The 22,073-nt window shown below is 59.8% G+C and overlaps 1 protein-coding gene across 2 annotated transcripts; it reads right to left on the bottom strand.

Moving 5' to 3' along the window:
• Window positions 1-1,048: 1,048 nt before the first annotated feature.
• On the bottom strand, window positions 1,049-15,503 carry Slc6a19 (solute carrier family 6 member 19). Of its 2 annotated transcripts, XM_003462110.3 has the most exons (12): window positions 15,155-15,503; window positions 10,167-10,307; window positions 9,028-9,165; window positions 7,923-8,104; window positions 7,493-7,603; window positions 7,019-7,131; window positions 5,153-5,281; window positions 4,917-5,073; window positions 3,437-3,641; window positions 3,186-3,345; window positions 2,844-3,006; window positions 1,049-2,698 (listed from the first exon to the last, which is right to left on the bottom strand). In XM_003462110.3, the coding sequence occupies exons 1-12, from the start codon at window positions 15,351-15,353 to the stop codon at window positions 2,495-2,497; spliced, it is 1,902 nt and encodes a 633-aa protein (XP_003462158.2). In that variant the 5' UTR covers window positions 15,354-15,503; the 3' UTR covers window positions 1,049-2,494. The 2 variants fall into 2 exon arrangements, with proteins under 2 accessions (XP_003462158.2, XP_063113992.1); XM_063257922.1 differs by lacking the exon at window positions 10,167-10,307.
• Between the last annotated feature and the right edge of the window lie 6,570 nt (window positions 15,504-22,073).

Raw genomic sequence — 22,073 nt, 5'->3', positions numbered from 1 at the left:
ACTTATTTAAGAGAGCCTAGTTAATTGGTAACTGGGCCCAGTTCCTGTCCCTGGTGCCTGTGTCCCCAGGCCTGTCCCACATTCCATCTGAGCACTCAGCAGAGCTGACAGCCAGCAGCCCAACCCAGTGCTGGTCAACAGCAACCTCTCGCCCCAGTGGCCTCTCTGGAAATGGGCACGCAGAGGTGGTGTCTGAAAGCTGGTTTGTCCTGGGAGGCTGATTAAGGAGGACCAAAAGGTGGAGCCCAACCTGGATAACTCAAGGACCCCGTCTAAAAAAAAAAAAAATTAAATTATAAGGCCTGAGGTTGTAGTTCAGTGCAAAGAGCCTGGGTTCAGTCTCCGCTACAGTGCCACGCACCTATATGCGCGTGTGCATGGACATGGACACACACACACCCAACACAAACCAAAACCCTACTCCCACATCAGTAACTAAGCTCATAGCTTTGAGACTCCAGTGGCCTATACCACGGAGGCCATTGGTATCCCATGCCTGTGCCCACATCCTTACGTGGCTTATTGCAAAGGCCACAGTACTGAGCCCGTATGCACTGTAGGTACCTTCCCTGTTGTGGCCTGGTTCCCCGCATGCCTGCACCCTGCATGCAGCACCACAGGCCCGGAGCCCTGTGCTCCCTGTGTTTGGGTCTCCTGCCTGGGGTCTATCCCGGAGGCCCTGTGGTGCTCCTGAGCTCTGAGTCCTCCCACAGCGCCTTGTCCAGGGCCAGGCCCAGGGCTCCAACCTGAGATTTTCAAGCTCCAGGATGCCAGCCTCTTGTGTGGCTGGAGTCTGAATGCGTACGTCCTGGAGCACAGCCTGTGAGTGACAGGCAAGTGACAAAAGTGTTCAGATGTGTGGGGAGGTGGATGGAGGTTGTGGGCAGCTGGGCCTGGCAAGGAAACGTCCCCTAGGGCCACCTGCATGGCAGGCACTGTCACTCTTCCCACCTCCCTTTACTGCCACCCTCACAGCCCCTAGCCCACGGCCCCTGTCGCCTGCCCAAGGGCAGTGGGTGTCGCCTGCCACACAATCACAAGCCAGGAGTGTGAGACAAGTGTGGTTTATTCAGACAGACGCTTCCTGCCCAGACCACATTCCGGTCCCACGGATGGGCACACCCGTGGGAATACCGGGCTGGAGACAGCAGGCTGAGCCATCCCCACCCAGGCCCAGACGGGCACTGCAGGCGCTCAGTTGCACATCCCCAGGCCAGCTCACACGAGCTCTTCCTGGCTATGTTCTTGGGCCACCCTCCTCCATCTGCAGGACTCAGATCACGGTGCCCAGGTATCCAGCGGAAGGCAGAGGGGCCTGGTGTGAGGACTCCAGTTAAAGGGCTGACCCTGACCTCTAGTGGAGGAAGTGGCTAGTGTCTCCAGGGGAAGGGACGTGGCAACCGGACCCACCGCTGCCACCCTCCTGTGAATTCCCAGAGGCCAGCTCAATTTAAGCTTAGACTTTCCTTGGGAAGCGGGATGACTATTGGCAGTGGCTGAGCTGGGCATCTAATCAGAGAGGCTCTTCTGTGACAGGGAGGGCAAGTGCCTAGTGTGGCTCCCAGGCAACCCGGGGGTGGGTGTCACAGTCACCATGTCGGCCCTGGAGCATTCCCAGCCTCCAGCTGAAGCGTCCTCTTGGGAAGCTGCTGAGCCCCACTGAGTTGCTCATCCAGCTCCAGTAATGATTAAACAGCTCGGAATTCACCGGTGGACTCTGCCAGGCTGGACCTCTGTGAATCCAGCTCGGGCCCAGTCTTCCCTGCCTGGAGTCTCTTGCCCTCCTCTGGCTCCTCCTCAGGCAGCAAAGGGCCCCCAACTTTTCTACTCAGGGCTGCCAGGTCCAGGTCCAATGGCAAGGGGCAGTGTGAGTGAACAGGCATCAGGGACTACGCCAAGGAGCAGCAGTGTGGCCTGCAGGCCTCGGTGTGGCCCATGGTGTGTGCAGGTTTGGGTCAGCCCACACCAGGATGGCCGGGCACAGTCCATGCCTTGCCACAGAAGCAAGAGCAGGGGCGGGGGCAGTGCGGGCCAGGTGTGGGAATGTGTGCCACAAGCCTGTCAAAACACATGCCCCACACGTGTACAGTGGGCACACACAGCCACATGTCCGCATGTGACATGAAAACAAAAATGTGGTGCTCATGCATTTACATGCACGACACATGCCTCCCGCACACGTATGAATACACATAAATATGCGGGGGTATGCACACATGTGCAGTACATATGTGTGTACTGCACAGTGCACTTCCACAGATGAGTAATACATTCTCACAGATACCCTCACACACATAACACACGTGTGCATATGGACACATACACACACCTGTATACACACTCATTCATGTGTGCACATGTACACATACATATGCATGTACACACAACACACACACATGATTTCCTGCACAAACATACCTGAGCACACATCCACATCCACACACGTGCATAGCCACCCGCACACTCGCACACATGCTCCGCAGACTGGGCCCACTCAGCTCTTCAGGTCCCCATTCACAGAGACAGTGGACATCGTGCTGACCAGCCCCTGGCGGTCTCCTGAGCTCCGGAAGCAGCCACAGAGGAGCTTGTAGACAGCGTAGCAGGGGATAGTGAGGCAAGGCACCCCGGCCACGACCACCACCACTGCGGTCACCCAGCTCGGGTATGAGACCTCCAGGGACTTTGGGAACTCCTCCTGTGGGAGAGGTGCGGTAAGCAGCCAGCAGGGCCCCCAGGATGCCCACTTCCCAGTCCTCTTGGGTGGAGGAGAACCAGGCTTCGGGTGCCTGGGTCCCGCCTTCCCGCCCTCTTGGGCCGTGTACTACCGTCTGGGCACTCACGTAGCTGGGATCCCACACGTTGTATGTGAGGTCCTTGTTGACCTGGATCACCAAGAAGGCAAAGAAGATGACCAGCATGATGACTGGGCTGACCACTCTCCACATGACCTGCCAGAAGATGTTGGGCTTGTGCCCGATCATGAACTTGATGTCCTTATTGAACCTGCACGAGCCAGGAGGGCACTGTTACCCACTGCACCTCAGCCCACCGAGGCTCTCCGCGCCAGACAATGGCACCGGCTGCATGATGCCAGTGTGCCCACAAGGAGGGAAACTACAAACCATCGCTGCAGGAACCCACACCCTGGCTCTTCCCGGGCAGGACAGTCACCGCCCTCCTACCTGTCCACGCCGTATACATATACCACGGCAAACATCTCGCAGAAGGCCACGATGAGCAGGGGGATGGAGCCCGCATAACTGTCCAGCAGGGACAGCCAGTACTGGCCCGAGTTCAGTGTGAAGATGAAGGCGATGAGGTAGGTGCCCAAGCAGATGAGACCTGCAGGCCGACAGAGAGCGGAGCCCAACTCAGGGCAGCCCTCAAGGTATCCCTGTTCTGGGTGCCCATCCACACCCATCCACACACACACCTGTCAGAAGTTCCTTGGGCCACTTTTTGGGGACGACCTTGAGGTCCTGCAGGGGCACAACCACGCCCTCCATGTTCCCAAACATGGACGAGAGGCCCAGGCAGAAGAGCATGATGAAGAAGAGCACTGACCACAGCGGAGACACCGGCATCTTGGTGATGGCCTCGGTGAAGGTGATGAAGGCCAGGCCGGTGCCCTCCACGCTCTGCATGGCAACACACACTGGGTCACCCAGGCCCCTTCTCTGCAGCCACCCCAGTAGCCCACCTGCCGTGCCTATCCCAGCAAGGATAGGGCGGGATGGGTCTGGGTCATGTCATGAAATAACTGGATCTTTTTTGGGGGGGCATCTTTTTGAGACTGGGTTTTACTGGGCAGTTCAGACTGGCCTTGAACTTTGTAGCCCAGACTGGCCTTGAACCTGTAGCAGTTCTCCTGCCTCAGCCTCATGCGTGCTAGGATTACAGGCATGTGCCACAATGCCCAGCCTAACTGGGTTTTGATTTTGGTTCCAAAGCACATTTTCAAAAGCTGAACAGTAAGTAGGTTCTGTGGCCTTGCTGCAGTCAGAGCCCCAGGCTGCTAAGACCAGTCAGCCACTGTGGGCATTCAGCTGTCCCCACATGGCCCAGCTCCAGGACGCAGAGAAAGCCTGATTGCGTCACCAAAACACAGGTCCTGAGGGAACCCAGATCCAGGAGGCCCCGGGGTAGGTGGGTGTTCATCAAGCCAGCATCACCCTGTCCCAGGGACCACCTATCCTTTGGGATCACTAGGCACCCTGTGGCTGAGAACCTCAGCATCCTCTGCTCTGCCATGCCAGGTACCCTACCAACATTTCATTCCTGCCACAGCTATTTCACCAGGGCCACCAGAGACAGACACAGTGCCAAGCCCTACAGAGGGCCACCACCCTCTAAAACACTGGAGGCTCCTGACCAACCAGCTGCCAGATTCACTTAGTAAAGGTTGGCCTATAAATGTACTGGTAGCTGGGCATGGTGGTACACACTTGTCACCCAGCACTCCAGGAGGCTGTAGAATGAGGATCATTAGTTTGAGCCCAGCCTGGGCAACATAATGACTTAGCAAGATCCTGTCTCAAAGTTTTAAAAAGTGCTGGAAATGCAGCTCAGTGCCAAGGTCCTAGGTTCAATCCCCAGAACAGAAAAAAAAAAGCACAAACTTCATTGACCATTAACATGGTGCTCAGAAACTCCAGCTACTACAGTGGCAGCTTCCCAAGGACTGAGTCTCAGATCCAAGAACTGTGCTGCTGGCCTGGTTGTGTGACACATTCAGAACCAGGGGGAACAATGCTTTCCACTTTAACGGAAGAAGCGTCATAACCCTCGGGCACCTGCAGTGTGTGGCAGTGAACTGGTGGTTGGGGGGAATCAGCCTGGGGGAAAGGCTGGACCTGCCTGTCTGCACAGTTCAAAGCCCCTTCACTTCTGTGGGCTGTACCCGTGGGACCCACCTCAGACAAGAAGGAGTTCATGTCGCAGGTCTGGAATTTGAGTCCCGCATAGATGTTGGGATTGGTAGCATTGAACCACTGCTGCATGGCGGCAAAGTTCTCCTGCGTCACGTTTCCCTCTGGCAGGTCGAAGGCATTGATAAGCGTCAGGATGTTCCTAGGGAGAGGAAAGGTTGATGCCCGCCTGGGTGGGGGCCGGCCTGGGTGGGTGGGGCTTGGTGCGGGACGCAGCTCACTGGCTGAAGCAGTCATCATAGCGCTGGGTAGCACGGAAGCCGATGATGGAGTAAACTACCGTGGCCGCCAACACAGAAGTGAAGCCGTTGATGATGGACACGATCACCGAGTCCATCTCGCAGTTGTTGCTGTGGGTGAGAGCAATGTCATCATCGTGGCCCACCCTGATGTCCTAGGGACCATGCTGTGTCCCCAACGCAGAGTCAGGGCATGGGCAGCACCTCCACCAGGTCCAGGCCCAGCACAGGGTCTGAGCCCAGCCCAAAAGCAAGCTAGGGATGGCACCTTTGGTGACATGGGAAGGGGTGGAGCCCTACCCAAGTGGCACTGAGGATGCAGGGTGCTGGCCCTCACCTAGACCCTCAGCAGAGGCCCTTGCTCCTGCCCCTCTGCACATTTCAGTACATGGTGGCTCTGGAGACACTCAGAAAGCCCAGGACACAGACTACAGCTGTCATCTGGGGCTGTCCAGGTCCCAGCCCTAGCCCAGGGCAGGTAGGCAGCAAGCCAAGAAGACTCCAGGGTGTGAGGAGGCTGGGCTCGGCCTGCCCCAACTGGCACACCCCAGGTCTCCAGGGCCCTGGCTGGCTGTGTTCCTGCCACAGGTGTCCACCAAGGGAAGCTCGGAGAGCTGTTCCATCCATAGCCTCGGCACTCGACGACCAGGCCACGAGGAGCAGAGCTGAGAGCCACTGGGAAGATCATGTCACAGGGCAACGACATGCCACCACACACTGCCAGGCTGGTGACCAGGCAGCAGCCCATGCCTGTGTCCACACAGAGACACCATCGGCAGAGAGGAGGAAGGCAGTGACACAGTGCACAGGACACCCTGGCCTCGCAAGAAGCGGGACGTGTGCTCATCGCAGCGTCCAGGACCCACTGTCCACAGGCAGAAGGCAGAGGGGGCAGGGTCAGGGCCCAGGGAGAGGAAGCTGCTGCAGAAGAAATCTCTGTCGTGCATGGCAGACATGCCTGGGCCTCACTGGCAGTGACACCTCGTGGGTGCCCTTTCAGTGCCTTCTCTGGATGGGGAGCTAGATGCCAGTGACAACAGGGCCTCCGTGCTCTGAAGCCAGCCACTCCCACTTTCAGCATCTCTGGCAACGTCCGAAGCAGCACTCCTGCCTGACCCTCCAGTCACACCTATAGCCATGCCCAGACATGCCCATCCCGGTGTCTCAGGGCACTTCTGGCCTTCTCCCTGCCCTCATTACGGGCCCGCCCACCAGGCCATGCCCCACACCTGTCCCTGGCTCAACCCACCAGTGGAGCTGGCAGCCTAACAGACTTGAGGTCTGTTGAACACATCTTCTGCTCCCTTCCCCTTGGGCACTCACAGACCCTGCCCCACTCTGCCCCTTCTGCAGTCCAGGCTGCACCCCTTACACCAGCCCAGTCCCTCTCCTCCCTGGGCCTCTGCACACCCTCACCCCTGTGAGAACACCTGATACACACTAGGTGCTGCAGAAACATTTGTGCAAGATGGGGAGCACTGCTTGAGTGCTTCCCAAAATCCCCTGGACTCATCACCCGGTGTCCTATCCAGGCAGGGTCTGTTGAAGGCACCGCCTACAGGAGCCCACCTGGGTCTGCAGGGTGGGCATGGGGCTTTGGAAGAACCGCCTACCCAGTACTGGGGTGCCGGGGGAGAGCCGGGGATGATGAGGCATGGAGACGGAGCCAGGCAGATAAAACCTGCCCTGCTGGGCTGTGTGTGCCCACAGCCGCCCAGCAGAGTTGCTGCACCCATACAGGCAGGGACCGGGCAGGCTGGGGTTTGCGTCCTTTCCTACCCATCCTCACACCCAGGGAAACTGAAACAGCTCCCTGCACTTGAGGACCCTCCCACCCCAGGAACTCACTGCACAGAGTTGTAGCTGGAGAAGGAGATGAGGCCCCCAAAGGCCAGTGAGAAGGAGTAGAAGACCTGGGTGCCTGCGTCCAGCCAGGTCACTGGGTTGGCCAACTCCGTGATCTGCATCAACAGAGACCTCAGCTGCACACTGTGTGGGCCAGAACCACCAAGGCCAAGGCGAGGCGGCCAGGGAGAACCCTGAGCCTCCAGTTGGTTGGGGAGGACAGGTTCCTCCCTGCTGGTGGCTGCCCTTACACATGAAGAGCGAAGTCAGGCTGACTAACCCCCACCCGGCATGCAGCACAAGGACCACAGACAACCGTCCCTCGGGGCCCAGCCAGGCAGGACTGGCCTAGTGGCAGCAGACTGGCTCGACCTGTCCCTGGGAGCTGGAACAGAGGTTGTGGCACAGAGAAAGAGAGGTTCTGCTCCTCTGAGGCCTCTCCTGCAGGTCAAGCCCAGGCTGGACACAGGGACTCACATTGGGAGTGAACAGGAAGACAATGCCATTGGTGGAGCCCTTCAGGGTCAAGCCGCGGATGAGGAAGATGGTCAGCACGACGTAGGGCAGCGTGGAGGTGATATACACAGCCTGTGGGGCAGCGGGGTCAGGGTATGGGCATGACCTGGTTTGGAAGGGGCAGAGGCTGGACCTCGGGACAGTGCCTGGGCTCCAGCACAAGGACATCCCAGTCTCCTGTGTCCTGTGTCACAGTTCGGCCACCCCAACTAGGCAGGTGCTTAGGGCTGCAGGAGCTTTGGAGTGTGCTTGAGAGCTGTCTCAGCTGCACAAAATCCTGGGGCCACCAGCTGAGCCATTCGGCAGACCTGGGGCCATCGTGGCCCTGACAGAGGGTGTGGGAGCCCCAGGACCAAGGCCCCAAGGGTGCAGTGGGCAGCCCACCCCATACCTTCCCGGTGGTCTCAATGCCGCGGATGGTGCACACGTACAGGACGCTCCAGGCGCAGGTGAGACAGAGCAGGATCCACCACTGGATGGAGCCCCATTCGTCGATGGAGGTGGAGGTGTTGAGGGTCTTGCGGTACCAGAAGTAGTCCACGGGGGAGCTTCTGGCACACTCGTCCACATAACCTGTGGAGGTGACCGAGCGCACGCCTCAGGGCAAGGCTTGGAGAGGACAGGTCTGCGTGGACAGGCAGCTCGGGGGCTTGAACTCCAGAGACACCAGGCAGCCCCAGGAGCAGGCCAGAAATGGAGGAGGGAAATATGCTCACACATACATGCACTTGTTCAGTGTGCACACATGTTCACGCATACTATAGGTTCTGAGACATCGCCCTCACTGTGCTGTGCATGGTACCTTGACGGCCCATGCTGCTGTTGCCTGGCTCCTGTGAGGGGCATTACCCCAGGCAGGTAGTTTGGCAGTGCAAGGACTGTGGGTCATTGGGGCTTCCTGGCCGGGCCTGGGCCTCTGTGCCCAGTTGCACACCCTGTTGCACCATGGGCTTCTTGGGGTCACAGGAACTACTCTGAGCTCCCTGAGATGAAGAGTCAGCCTGATAGACAGAGAAGGGCGCCTGGAGCTGTTTGCCCTTTCCTGGCCTTGTCTCCACTGCCTGTTGCACGGCAAGGGTTTGCATAGCACATGCCACGGCCCCTCTGCACCTGTTGGACTTGAGGTCACCAAGCTGGCCACATAGGCCCATCGGTGGCTGCGTAGGTCAGTGTGAGCTGAGCTTGCCCAGGGTGGGGGACATGGGTATAGGCAGCAGCGGCTCTTGTGAGTGGGTCACTCTGTCGCAGCCTCTGCTTCCCCTGTAGTGTCTTTTAGCCTCTCATCTGGATCCAGGCACAGGGTTCAGGAAGCTGCCATACTCATGGTGAAACCTGCCATTGCCCTGTGTCCTGGAAGGTGCTCTGGATTTTGTCAGCCCTGTCTGTGAGCAGCCAGTCTCAGGAGAGTGCTGGTGACCGTTCACCAGATGCAACTGACTGCTAACAAAGCCACTGTGTGGATAGGGATGGGGACAGCGCAGAGGCTAAGGGCTCACCTGTCTGGTTCTCGTTCAGTGGGCACTCACTCCACGGCAGGGGCTCCTGGAAGGAGTTGAAGAAATACCACATGACCCAGGCGATGATGGTGTTGTAGTACAGGCCAACCATGAAGGACACCATCATGGACGCAATGCCTGCGGGGCACAGGGGGACACTGTGGGCGGCTGAGTGCTGGGCTGCTGGCTGCCAGGGTCTGTCTGATGTCACTTGTGTGAGCTGTGGCTGGGGGTCAGCGTCCCATTTCCCTCCTCCATTGCCTGCAGCCTGCAGGTGGTAGCCGTAGGCCCTTACAGAGGCCAGTGGCCAGCTCCAGACCAGGTGGAGAAAGCCTTGTCCTCCTCTGGGGACTGGAGAGTGGCAGCAGAGAGCACAGTGGGCAGGGGGTGTTCTGCACATTGGGGCTGCTAGGCAGGACTGTGGTGGTCCAGGCACCTGGTCTTCAGAGATGTGAAACTCAAAGCCAGATGCCTGTGTGTGTGATTGTGGGAGGTGAGAGTGGAGAGAGGGAGAGAGCAGCAGGAGGAGAGAGGGAAGGAGGGAAGGAAAGGAGCGCCAGGGTGGACAGGAAGGGAGGTGCAGGAAAGGGCAGAGAGGGGCAGCGAGGGCCAGGAGCCGAGGCTGTGTGCCTTGGGCCTGCTGGGTGTGGATGTGGATGGGATGGGCCCTGCCCTGCCCTGGACCCTGGCCCTGGACCCTGCTCTTTGCCCCAGTTCTTGGTCTTCTCTGCCTGCCCATATTTGGGGGGCCCATTGAGCCATGATGTCCCTTGGTGAGGCTGCAGGGCACTGCCCAGGCCAGAGCCAGTGAATGAGTGACCAGCCCTAGGGCTGGGCACAGGTATGGCTGGATTGGAAGTTGGATTGACACAGACAGGTGGCTGAGGGCAGGTGGGGGACAAGCGCCCCCTTCTGGCCCCGGAGCCTGGTGGAGCCTGCTGTGAGCTGCAGATGCAACCCTCTCTGCTCCTCTCCCCTAGGCCACCCTCCCACCCTGCCAGGCTGTGGGGAATCAGGGCCTGGTGACCAGGACAGTGCAGCCCAGACATGGGCTCAAAAGGCACTGAAACCTCTGGAGGACCAGCCTGGGTCCTCCTGCCTAGGAGCACCCGGAGCTGGGGCCATGGCCAGGCACATACCTACGCCCTTCAGAGCTGGGTGGATGGTGCTCCACACACCCACGCTGCCCTTGCGCAGCCGCTGGCCAATGGCGAACTCTAGGTGCAGCAGGGGGACACCCTCCAGGACCAGCAGGATGAGGAAGGGGATCATGAAGGCCCCTGTGGGGAGAAGCAGAACTGGAGGCCACCTGGGGGCAGGCCCTGCTGAAGAGCCCCGCTCGAGACCAACTGTGGCCTGGGACCCCCAGCAAACAGTGCTTTGGTCCATGTGGCCTGAGAGTGGCATGTCACCCAGGTGGCCATGAGGACCTGTGCTGCTGGGTCACAGGGGACGGTGCCTGTGGACACAGACAGCATCACCACTGAACCAGCACAGGGCTGTGGGGGGGGGGGCAGCACAGGACCAAATGGGAGCCTCAAAGGCTGAGGGGTGCTGGCTTCCACCCTGCCTGTGACTCTCATGGTCTGAATCACTGATGTCCTGGACATTGGGGTCACCAGAGACAGGGTTGCTCACTGGTGATGCTGGACTGCTGAAGTGGTCTCAGGTGGAAGCTACGTTTGTAACATCACCTGCATCCTCTCACCGGTAATAAGCATGAGAATGACTGCTGGGAGCCGGACTTCTGGCATCCTGTCACCTGTGCAAAACCCTGTGTGGTGGCACGTGCCTGTAATCCTGGCACTCAGGAGGCCGAGGAAGGAGCCCCATTGAGCTAAAGGCAGCCTGAGCTGCATAGTGAGACCCTGCCTCAAAAAACCATGAATCCAGGGGCTGGAGATTTAGCTCAGTGGCATAAGCGCCTCCTTGTAAGCAGGCAGTTGTGAGTTGGATCCCCGGTACCGATAAAAAAGAAAAGAAAAAAGACAAAAAAAAAAATGCATCCAGAATAGCAGGGACAGGGTACAAAGACACCCTGGGGAGGTAGGATGCTTGCTAGTTACGTCTCTGGCAAGAGATTTGTGTCCAGATCGTGCCTGAAGCCCAGCAGGAACAGACGCACAATTAGGCACCGCACAGGACTCCACAGCCGTTTCTCCAGGGAAGACATGATCAGCCTTCCTCACCAGGAGGAAAACACAGGCCAGAACTGCCATAGGACATCATCTCCTGTCACAAAGGGGAGCAGTGTGGTGCATAGCTGTTACCCCAGCTGCTCTGGAGACTGAGGCGGAGGACTGCAAGTCCAGGGGCAGTGTGGGCAACATAGCAAGACCCTATCTCAAAAATAGAAAGAGCTGGGGTGTAGCTCAGCATGCAACTCGTGGGTTCCATCTCCAGTGCTAAAAAAAGAAAAGGGAAAGAGAAAGAAAATAAGCAGAATCAGAACATGGAGAGGAGGCTGGAACACTGCGCGGTCAGCGGGAACCTGAGCAAAGCTGGCTGCTGTCAAAAACAGCGATCTTCGCAAGAAACCCAAACATGAGTGTTACTGTGGGACCCAACACCTTCACTTCTGGGACTCGGAATCACAGAGACCTGCATGCACCCCGTGCATCGCAGCACTTTTGCAGGACCCAGGAGGCGGAAGACTCCACATGGGCACCTGTGGGTGATGGGACAGGCTGCCCCTTGGCACCACGGTTGTCGCTTGGCCAGGAAGGAAGAGAAGCCTCCTGCAGGGCATTCTGGGTGAGCCAGAGGAGGCTGTGCTCTGCCGGCTGAGCTGGCGACTGGGACAAGTGCTGATTCCCTGGAGCCATCCCAGGCTTGCACAGAAGAGGCAAGGGCCTACAGACTGGGGGGGCGGGGGGCGGGGCATCTCCCCTGCGGCCCCAGCCACCGTCATGCTGCCTTCTAGGAACACTGCCTTGTGGTGGGGATCGTGCTGGAATGTTGGAATGTTGGAATGTTGGGGAAAGACCTTGAGATGCGAGGACATGAGAGAAATGTCTTGGGCATTCAGGGCAATGGGTGTTAGTGATCCCGCATCCAGACGGACCAAGGGTCACAGAGCTCTATCAGGGCAGAGCCTGGGGCTGAGGCCTCCAGATGCCTGGGGAGGGGGGCCTGCAACCTGAGCCTCTGCTTCCCTGGTCCCCTGGCTCCATCCAGGGCCCCCATCCACTAGGACCCAAGAATCTCAGGAGCACCGTGATGAGCAAGGCCAGGGGCAGTGGGGTGCTTTCCAGGGAAAAGGGGTGGGAACAGGAGCCGAAGGAGGGGCTGGGTGGGGCCTGGGTGGGCAAAGGTCCCTGAGCTGGGCCACCTGCGTTGCCTGGAGCCACAGGTATCGGCTCTTCACACAGACTAGGGGCGAGCAGGGATGCACAGGCAGAGGGGGCAGGCGGGCACCTGATGCCAGGAAACGTGCCAGAGGGAGGGAGGTGCACCCAGTTGGGAAACGCAGTTCTGCCTGTCTGTGAAGAAGTTTCGAAACCAAGAGGAAAGGCAGGAAAAGCAGGAGGGGAGGAGAAGGAGACGGCAGGAGGAGAGGAGGAAGAGGAGGCTCCTGGCAGCTGCTGCAGGGCTGTCGGGAGATGGAATGGCTGCAGGGGGCTGAGGGGCCTGGAGAGGGGCAGCACCCCACCCAGCCACGCATCTGCGCCTTGTGCACTGCCAGCCCCACCGTCCTGGGTCCATGCCTGCCATAGCCTCGGATCCCCAGGATCCTGTGGAAGGGACCCGTGTACCCCAAATTCTTAAAAAGACAGCTTCTCTGAAGCACCAGGGCCACTACAGGCCTCCGCTGGCCCCTGCCGGCCATGCAGAGCTGCAGCTTGGATTAAACTTTGGGACCCACTGTGAGTCCTCAAGGGAACTTCTGGGGAGAGCAGCTCAGGTCCTGCTGTCACCCCCGCCCAGCTGAAATCTCCTGCTTTGTCCCCTCTGGCTACCATCTGTCCGAGTGCATGGTCAGCAGTGTAACTGACCAGCGTGGCATTCAGCAGGGACCTCCAGTTGCTGCCATGCTCAGTGACGTGGGCAGACAAAGCCTGGGCCCGGAGCCCAGCAAGTGACCCGCAGGCCGCCTCAGAGGGGAAGGGCAGCTGTCCAGGGTTGTAGTGAGCAGCCTCTGTGTGTGCACTCAGCAGTGGGGCCACCATGGGCCCTCGGCTTCCCAGGGACCTGCTCTGCCCTCACTAGCCCCTCTAGGCCCTGACACCGCATTCCTTCAGGGCCCAAGTGCCAGTCCTCAGTGCCGCTTGCTGGTGGGGGCAGAGCCTCTGGAGACACTACCTCAGAGGTTCATAGGCTCAAAAGTTCGAGGGTCCCCAGCTTTTTGTCTTGGAGCAGCTACCTGTGAGGCTGGGGTCCCCACCAGATCTCCCCCAAGCCCAAATCAGACAGACTGAAGTAATGGCTAGTGGGGTGGCAGGCAGGTGTGGGAACCTCACCTGCATCCTGGTAGATGGCATAGCCCCAATCCTTGACTCTGGGGTCCCCATCACTCAGCCTCCCCTCCTGTCCTGTCTTGCTCCTGCTCATGGCATGGACCCCAGCAGGCAAGTGGGCAGGGGTGGGGCTGGGAGCAGGAGACTCTGCCGCCTAGCCTGGTTCTTCTGGGGCCTGAGGCTCTGGGCTAGGCTTGGCCCCCTGGCGTACAGCTCTTGGGCAGAGCCAGGGGCACAAGGGTGTCTCTCAGACACCTTCACATCCCAGGGTCCCAGGCCGGCCACACATCCTCATCTGGACTTCTCTGGAACGTGTCTCTGATGCCCTCCCCCAAGGCACACCTGCCAAGCGGGTTCCAGCCAGCATAGACCTGCCCGGCTCCTACCCTGGAGCCTGGCCCTGAACTCAGGCTTGGCCCAGATCAGGGTGGCGTAGAGTATCCCACACCAGGCCACCTGCACACCATGTCCCAGTTCAGTACCACCTGGAAGTGCCACACCTGTGACCACGGCTACTGCGTCCACCGGGCCTCCTGGGTATGGAGCTGAGACCAAGGTGGGGGGGAACTCCAATCCACACGGGCAGGCCCTTTGCAGCTGGGGGAGGGAGCGACCGAGACAGGGAAGCTGTCCCCAGGCCCGCCGATGGCAGGGACAGCGCTGCTGCCCTGCTCTGCTGCCCGCCCCACACTGAGGGGCCCCACCCGGCCCACCCCCTCTTCTGCTCCCTCTCAGCCCTGGACTCAGCCTGGCTTCTCACGCTTCCTGCTCACTCTGTAAATGGGGTGCTGACGTACATGGGATCCGAGCTCTGGCGGTGGGAACATGGGGGCCCTGTTGCGGTCTCAAAGCTAAGGGTTTGTGGGACAGTGTGTGACCTCAGGGTGCAGAGGATAAGTGGGACTCTTTCTGTGACCTCCAGAGTGAGGGTGTGAGTGGACCCCACTGTGACTTTGAATACTCAGGGTTTGTGGGGGTCCCACCTGTAACCTCAGTGTGCTGAGGGTTTGTGAGACCTCTACCTGTGTCCTTGGGAGCCGAGGGTGTTTGGGGACCCCACCTGTGTTCTTGGAGATCCAAGGGTATTGGGGACCCCACTTGTGTCCTTGGGGAACCGAGAGTGTTTGGGGATCCCACCTGTGTCCTTGGAGAGCCGAGGGTGTTTGGGGACCCCACCTGTGTTCTTGGAGATCCAAGGGTATTGGGGACCCCACTTGTGTCCTTGGGGAACCGAGAGTGTTTGGGGACCCCACCTGTGTGCTTGGAGAGTGGAGGGTGTTTGGGGACCCCACCTGTGTCCTTGGGGAGCTGAGGGTGTTTGGGGACCCCACCTGTGTCCTTGGAGAGTGGAGGGTGTTTGGGGACCCCACCTGTGTCTTTGGGGAGCTGAGGGTATTTGGGGACCCACCTGTGTCCTTGGAGAGCCGAGGGTTTTGGGGACCGCACCTGTGTCCTTGGGGAGCTGAGGGTGTTTGGGGACCCCACCTGTGTCCTTGGAAAGTGGAGGGTATTTGGGGACCCCACCTGTGTCTTCAGGGAGCCGAGGGTGTTTGGGGACTCCACCTGTGTCCTTGGAGAGTGGCAAGTGTTTGGGGACCCCACCTGTGTCTTTGAGGAGCTGACAGTATGGGCTGCTCTCACTGCCCCCCACACAGCCCAGTGTGGCCTACCTCCTCCATGACTCTGGCACAGGTAGGGGAAGCGCCACACGTTGCCCAGTCCCACGCAGAAGCCCACGCAGGTCAGCATGTACTGGGCCTTGTTGTCCCACTGGGGCCGGGAGCCGGCATCCTTCTCGATGGTGTCCAGTGCATCCAGGGACGGGATCCGGTCCTCCAGGCCAGGATTGGGCAGCACAAGCCGCACCATGGTGGTCGCTGGCTGAGCCAGGCTGGTGTGTGAGACAGAGCTGGAGTGGGCGAGTGGCGGAGCCCGGGTGCTTTATAGGGAACCTTTGGCACCTCGCCCCAGGCACCTGGGTGAAAGGAGGCGTCAGCAAATCCATGGGGCGCGTCCTGCGCTGTTAATGCCTTATCTGTGAGGCAGGCTAGGTCTGAGCTGCCCCCACCCCCATCCTGCCTGACTCCTCCCCCTGCACAGACATGCAGCAGCCACGCCAGGAGGGATCCTGCCTCTCTACCCTGGATCTGGTTGCACACAGTGGCACTGGGGGTCCCAGCCCAGCCCCCAGAACGGGCTGGACCCTGACTAATGGAGACTCCAAGCCCAGGAGGGGTCAGCAGCGGGGTTCTTGGGGCTGAGTGCTGGGCACCAGAGAAGCGGAAGGATGACACCCTGTCTGACCTTCCTACCTGAGGCCAGGGCGGGGACCAAGGTAGAGGCAGAGTGGCACTCGAGGTGGCTCCCTAGCTTCCCTACTGCCCCCTTGGGAGTCTCCCTCCCAGGTGAGTAGGGGTCTCATAGCCCTCCCTCAGCTGTCCCCTGCCCCTTCCCAGAACCCACAGCACTGAACTGCAGCATGACAATGACTGGGCAGGGTGTCCCCTCTGCGAGGAGGGTAAGGGTCTCTGCTCAAGGCCGAGCAGGTCCAGGCCCTGACCTTCGCCCCTGCCCACAGGGAGCTCAGAAAGGGTGGAGGCCTCAGGAAAAGATCAAGACATTGGGATCAACTGACTTGTGTGGACGGGGGTGGGGATGGGGCCTCTGGAGACACTGCTGCAGAGACAGAGACAGAGACACATACAGACAGAGACAAAGATGCAGAGACAGAAACAGACAGAAATACAGAGACACACAGAGACAGAGAGACAAAGATGCACAGAGATAGAAATAGACAGGGACTCAGGGACAGAGATACAGACATGAGACAAAGGCAGGGCCAGAGGCAGACCTGCCTGGGGCAGACCCCAACCCCCAGGCTGTGGTGGTGCAGGCAGGACGTTGTGAACAGCAAGGCTATTCCAGCCCAGGGCCATGAGCAGGGTGAGGTCTAGCAGAGGCAGGGCCCCTGCTACACAGCTCTGGCCCAGGCACTGGGGCTTTCTCCCCGCCCCCCCAGACTTCTAGAAGCTTCTGCCTGGGCAGCAGGGAGGACAGCCAGGCCGGCCCAGACCCCTGAGCATCGGGGCCCTGGTGCACTGAACCCCACATCCTGTGTGTAAATCCCTGCAAATCCGCAGCGTCCACACCCTGCTGTTTCCTGAGAAGACCGGAGATGGCCGCAGAGGCTGGCACCGGTGGGGGGGGTGCAGAGCTTGGGCTCCTGTGGGCCTAGTGTTCCTGCCCAGGTGGCCCTGCTGTGGACATCCCTCCCTCTAGTCTCACGACTGGATGTCCCAGCCTTGATGACTCTTGGGCCTCTAGTGACCTCTGCCACCCCAAAGGGAACCCAGGGACTCTCTAGTGCTGAGAAGGATGCTGCCTGCCCTGGCAGAGACTCCTTAGGCAGCCCTGGTGAGGGTCAGCGCCCGACCAGCACCGGGGCTCCCCCTGTCCTCCTATGCTGTCTCCTCTGCAGTTCATCCCCCAGGGCAGCCAAGGGGCCAGTCTTCTCCTCGGGGTGTGTTCATGGCCTAGCCAGGGCATCTGGGTCTCCATCCTGCCCCACCTCACAGTAGTCTGGCTGGTCCAGCAGGGACAGTGATACAGTGGCCACCCACAGCTTTCCTGATGGCCGGTCCCTGTCTAAACAGGGGCCGAACCCTGTGAGCCTCTGGCGTTCACTGGAGCTGTACTGGAAAATAATTAGACTAGCCCTCTGAAAGCAAGGGCCACAGCCCTGCGCAGGTCGCTGGCACCACCCACGGGGCAGACATCTGGGGCAACCATGGGTGGCATGGTGGACTCCCAGGGCCTCTGCACCTGTGTCCTCCCCACAGCCTAGGGACCCCTTGGCTGCTGGCACCATGCTGTGCAGTGCCTGCCCCACAGAGGGGAGACCCAGGCTCCGGGGAGGCTGTCTGGCCTCGGCTGTTGAGGTGTTTGATTCCCTGCAAATCCTGAGGTCTGTGGTTTTCAGTTGTGGGTGTAGAACCCAGAACCCCCATGCTGAGCTCATCCTCAGACCTTTTCTACTTTTTGGAAACAGTGTCTTGCTAAGTTGCCTAGGATGTTCTTGAACATGTGACCCTCCCACAGTGCTGTGATTACAGGTATATGGCCCCCATGCTCAGCTCTGCATGTGGGTTTTACTTAGCACTGTACCTTGGGAATTTTCCTTTCATTATTTTATGAAATTCCTTGAATTTTAACTCTCATTTGTTTTCAGTCTTTTTCTTTTTTTTGGAGATCAGTTTTTACTACATAGCCCAGGCTGGCCTCAAACTCAGTGATCCTCCTGCCTCAGCCTCCCACACGCTCACCCGTTGATACATTTGTTTTGAAATACAACTTCCATTACATTTTCCTTGCCAATACCCTTGCTAGACTTGCCTTGCAGTTGCCTGGGAAGGAAGCGCCTTGCTCCTGCTTGCTTGGGTTCTCTGTGTGGGGTGTCTATGTTTGCCCGGGCCTTGGAGCCCCAGAGCCCAGGCAGTGAAGGCTTCCTGCTCGGAGGTCTCTGTTGGAGGTCTCTGTTGGCTGTGCCTTGAGGGGCTGTGGGGCCCTCCTCCCTGCAGACAGACACACAGCACCCAGAGGCTCTGTAAAATTGAATTATAGCTGGGCGTGGTGGCACACCCAGCCCTGTAATGCTCTGGGAGGCTGAGACAGGAGGGTTGTGCTGAGCAGTGCTCAAGGCTGAGCCACACCCACCCCAGCTCTGTCTGCTTCCTGCTCTGGAGAAAGGTGGTTCAGATGTACCCAAGCTTACTGCGCACCCATGAAGGGGCAAAGGCCCTGGCTGCCTAGGACCAGAGGGTCTGCGACTTGCTCACTTGGAGCCTCTGTTCTGGGGTGACCTCAGCGTCTGTGACCAGAACCCTAGTCATATCTGCCCACAGCCTGCCCACTGAAGCAGGTGAAAGCCCACCTGTCCCCTCTGAGGCTGTGGTTGGGGACAGCACCTTGATGGCCAGGTGGACACGGTCTGTACACCCTACATTGCCCCCTTAGGCTGTGCCATCCAGCCTGACTCATGGTTGGGACTCTGTGGTGTGGAGGGACCCACACAGACCCACTGGCCTTCGGGGGGCACCTGTGACGCCCATGCCCCGTGGGGTGCTGAGAGCCCCTCTCACACATCCTGTGGGCTGCTGCTAGAGTGCAGGGCAGGGGAGCACAGAGGAAACCAGGCCACCGGCGCCCCTGCTCTCCGTCCGTCCTCCACATCCACCCAGGTGCACCCTGCAGGCACCTCCACTGGCTGCGCGGCCCTGGGGGACAGGACCCTCCCTGTGTCCAGCGCTCAGGTGTCTGCTGTCTCGCACTGGAGCCCTGCAGTCCTGGGTTAGCTGTGCAGGGCGGGGCGCGCGAAGGGGTGACAGAGGTGATGTTCAGGGTCCCACTGGCACAGCGGCAACTGTTTCCCCAGATGGCGGTGGGGAGCACGGCTGGGGTCACAGGGACAGAAACAGAAAGGTGGTGGCCCCAGAAAGCACTGCTCTCCCCATGGTGAGCTCAGGAGAAGGGGCCTGTGCGGGAGGGGTGGCCTGGGCCTTTGGCAGGGAGGCCATCTGCTTAGTGGCTGTGCAGGGTGCCATGGCAGTGCTGGGAAAGGACCATGGGCGGCTGTGACCTGGGAGCATTAACCTTTGTCTGGAGTGGGCGGTTGCTCGGGGGAGCGCTGTTTGCAGTCCAAGCTGCTGGGCAGCAGCAGCCCGGGAGTCACGAGAGGCCGGATGCCCCGCCCCGCAGCACTGCTGACTCTGCCTAAGCTAAGCTTGAGATCAGCCCAGCTCCGCCCAGGGGGCTCTGGTCGTTTGTGGCCGTTGCCTTTATTTCCTAGGGCCTGTCTCTGTGGAGAAGGGACACAGATGGGGCCGAGGGCGGGTGTGTGGGGGACAGATGTCTCCGTGCTGGCGGCCAGGCCACAGGGCGTCACGCCTAGAGGGCCTGGCCCGTGCTGTGGTCACCAGGCTGCTGCCCCACGGAGCTGTCCTTGCTCCGTGGAACAGCACTCCTGCCTGGGTGACCATGGGCATCAGGATGGCCAGTCCCTGACTGGATCTCTGAGGAACCAGCCCTGGGATCCCCGGGTCAGGACACTGGTCTTGCCTCACAGCTGGGGTGGCAGGAAGCTTGTGGGAACCCAAGGCGGACACCGCTCCAGCCTGGAAGTTCAAGCTCAGCCTGCGCAAGTGGGCAGCGCAGCCAGACCTCACCTCAAAAAATAGCGAGCACCCTGGACATCTGAGACTTCTGCCACATTTGGAAAATGCAGATATGAGCCAAGTGGGTTTGCGTCATCTGCAGATGATCCTGGGTTTTCAGCTTGGCATCTTCTGAATGCACATACATACGTGTGCATCGCATGTGCATCTGAAGGAACACACGTGTTTGCTCATGCAGCACTGTGCTTCTCTCACACTGGGAACAGCCTTGGAGACCACGCCTGGGCTGTCCCATGCACAGAGCTCCAGCCGGGTCCCCTGGGTGGACAGGGACATTGCTCCTGTTCTCAGCTGCTGTCAGCATGGCTCGGTGAACTCCTTGTTTGTGCATCTGTTCCAGCCTCGGCCCTGGGATAGTCTCCTCCACTTGGCTCTGTGGTCTAAGTGTGGGGCAGCATCTGGGGATGGTACCATGGAGGTTCAGGGTCTCCCTGCTGGACATCGTTGGAAATCACTGTCAGCATGCTGTGCAGGGCTGGCTTGTCTCCCCCTGGCATGGACCAGGGTCTCCCCACCTGCCCACCTGACCCTGCCTGTGTGGGGCACTGAGACCCTGGGGTGCTGGGGTCCCACCCTCCTAGGGCACCAAGCACACACACAGGGCAGTGGCGTCCAGATCACAGCACACACCCTGCACCCCACCCCCTGCAGATGTTCGAAGGGCTGGAGCCCCGTGAAGCATCTGCAGGTGACCCGCCCAGGACGGATTAACCATCAACCCCACACCCTCTTCTCTGCGGACTTCAGGCCAGTACTTTTCCAGGAAGCCTGGGCCTGGTCCATGAGTGTCCAGAGGAAAGCAGGGATGGAGTGGGAGCTGGACTCCACCTCCTCGCACTTGTGCCACATCCTGTGGGCCCTGTTTGGGGCCCTTCTGGACCCCAACAGCCCCTCCATTCCTATACATCTGGGTCCTCAGGTCTCTCTGCCCCTCTGCAGGGTCTCCACACAGCCCCAGTGCCTTTGTCCCTCCCTCACCCACCCTCACGTCTCCAGTTACCTCCAGGCCGTGCCATTCTCTCCTGGAGTCCCAAAGACTACACCAACCCCACCTGACTCCCCAAGCTGCTTGTCAGCCTGCCATTCTTGGGGGAGCCCTGGCCTTGCACCAAGCTGAGGGGCTCCCCATTGGTAGTCACCATCTGAAAGTCTGAGGTGGACACAGAATGAATGGAGATGGCCAAGGAGGCTTTCCCTGCTGCCCCCCACCTCCCCTGCTCCCCAGGGCCACAGAGGGTTTGGGGAACACTCCCAGAGGCCATTTGGTCCTGTTGTCCCTCTCATTCCTGCCCCTCATTCCCCTGGGGTGCCACTGTGGAGACAGCCCCACCCAGGGCTCCCCAGGACTCTGCCCTCCTGACCCCGTGAGGAGTAATTACAAGCTGAGCCGGGTAATCACCAGAGTGGGCAGCATGCGTGAGCGACTGTGCCAGGTGCGGAGTGCTGGGAAGGGACGGTACCTGGAGGGAGCCACTGGGCATCTTCATGGCAGGACAAGAACCCAGGTCACCTAACAGGCTTTCAGAGCAGTTCCCCTTGTGCTGCCCCAGACCTGGAAGCTGCTGGTTAGCAGCCAGGGTGGTCCAGTTCACTGGTACTTTCCCTCCCACGACCCTGCTGGGAGGGCCCTGAACACACAGCCAGCACGCTCGCTGGGGTCCCCAGGAGGACACAGCGCAGCCAGGAAAGGGGCGCGTAGTACAGTCCAGCCTTGTGTTAGGCTCAGTGCTCCCTGGAGCTGTAGGCTGGAGCCCTCGGGTGAGATTAGGGAGATCCTGGGTGAGACTCAGGGGGACCCTAGGTATAGACAAACTGCACCCTGCTCTGGAAGGGAGTAGGCTGGAGCAGAGAGACAGGGACAGGGAGCTCAAGCAGGACGGCAGGTGTCATGCTAGGATGGCAGCTGAAGAGGTAGCAATGCCCTGGCCAGATGGGCAGAGAATCCAGGGCAGAAGATGCCTCCTCCTGCCTGAAGCCCCCAGGTCAGACACCTGGATCCCTGGATGAGCCCACTGGTTGCTCAGAGGGCACAAGGGCACCCAGGGCCAAGTGAGGACTTGGCATGCCGGGGCTCATGGGGGCACCAACACCCTGACTGGAAGGCTGAGACTCCGAGAGGCATGGGGGAAGCTGGGGTGGTGTAGTTGGGAAGTGGCAGTGGCGCCGGTGAAGAGGAGAGTATGCCGAGGGACCTGGTGGCACTGTCAAGTGGGCATGGCCCTGGGCTAGGGCTAGGGTCCAGAGGGCAGGGGTGTGGTGGGGACGGGTGGGGCAGCGGCACGAGTCAGGAGGCTGGCGGGGTGGGCATGTGGCCAGAGGAGGAGAGGTGACAGGGTGACCCCAAGTCCACGAGTCAGGA

The sequence above is a fragment of the Cavia porcellus genome, unplaced genomic scaffold (genome assembly GCF_034190915.1).
Source record: "Cavia porcellus strain 051 isolate PalLab524CR breed Dunkin Hartley unplaced genomic scaffold, mCavPor4.1 scaffold_11, whole genome shotgun sequence".
NCBI classification, from domain to species: Eukaryota; Metazoa; Chordata; class Mammalia; order Rodentia; family Caviidae; genus Cavia; species Cavia porcellus.
This window is presented reverse-complemented; position numbering and strand designations above follow the sequence as displayed.

Excerpts from the sequence above, each read along its gene's own strand:
- Slc6a19 (XM_003462110.3), bottom strand. The coding sequence starts at position 15,353 with ATGGTGCGGCTTGTGCTGCCCAATCCTGGCCTGGAGGACCGGATCCCG. Across the intron at positions 9,166-10,166 it reads CCCAGCTCTGAAGGGCGTAG|GCATTGCGTCCATGATGGTG; the intron begins GTATGTGCCTGG and ends TGTGCCCCGCAG. Across the intron at positions 7,132-7,492 it reads TCTTCCTGTTCACTCCCAAT|ATCACGGAGTTGGCCAACCC; the intron begins GTGAGTCCCTGT and ends CTGTTGATGCAG.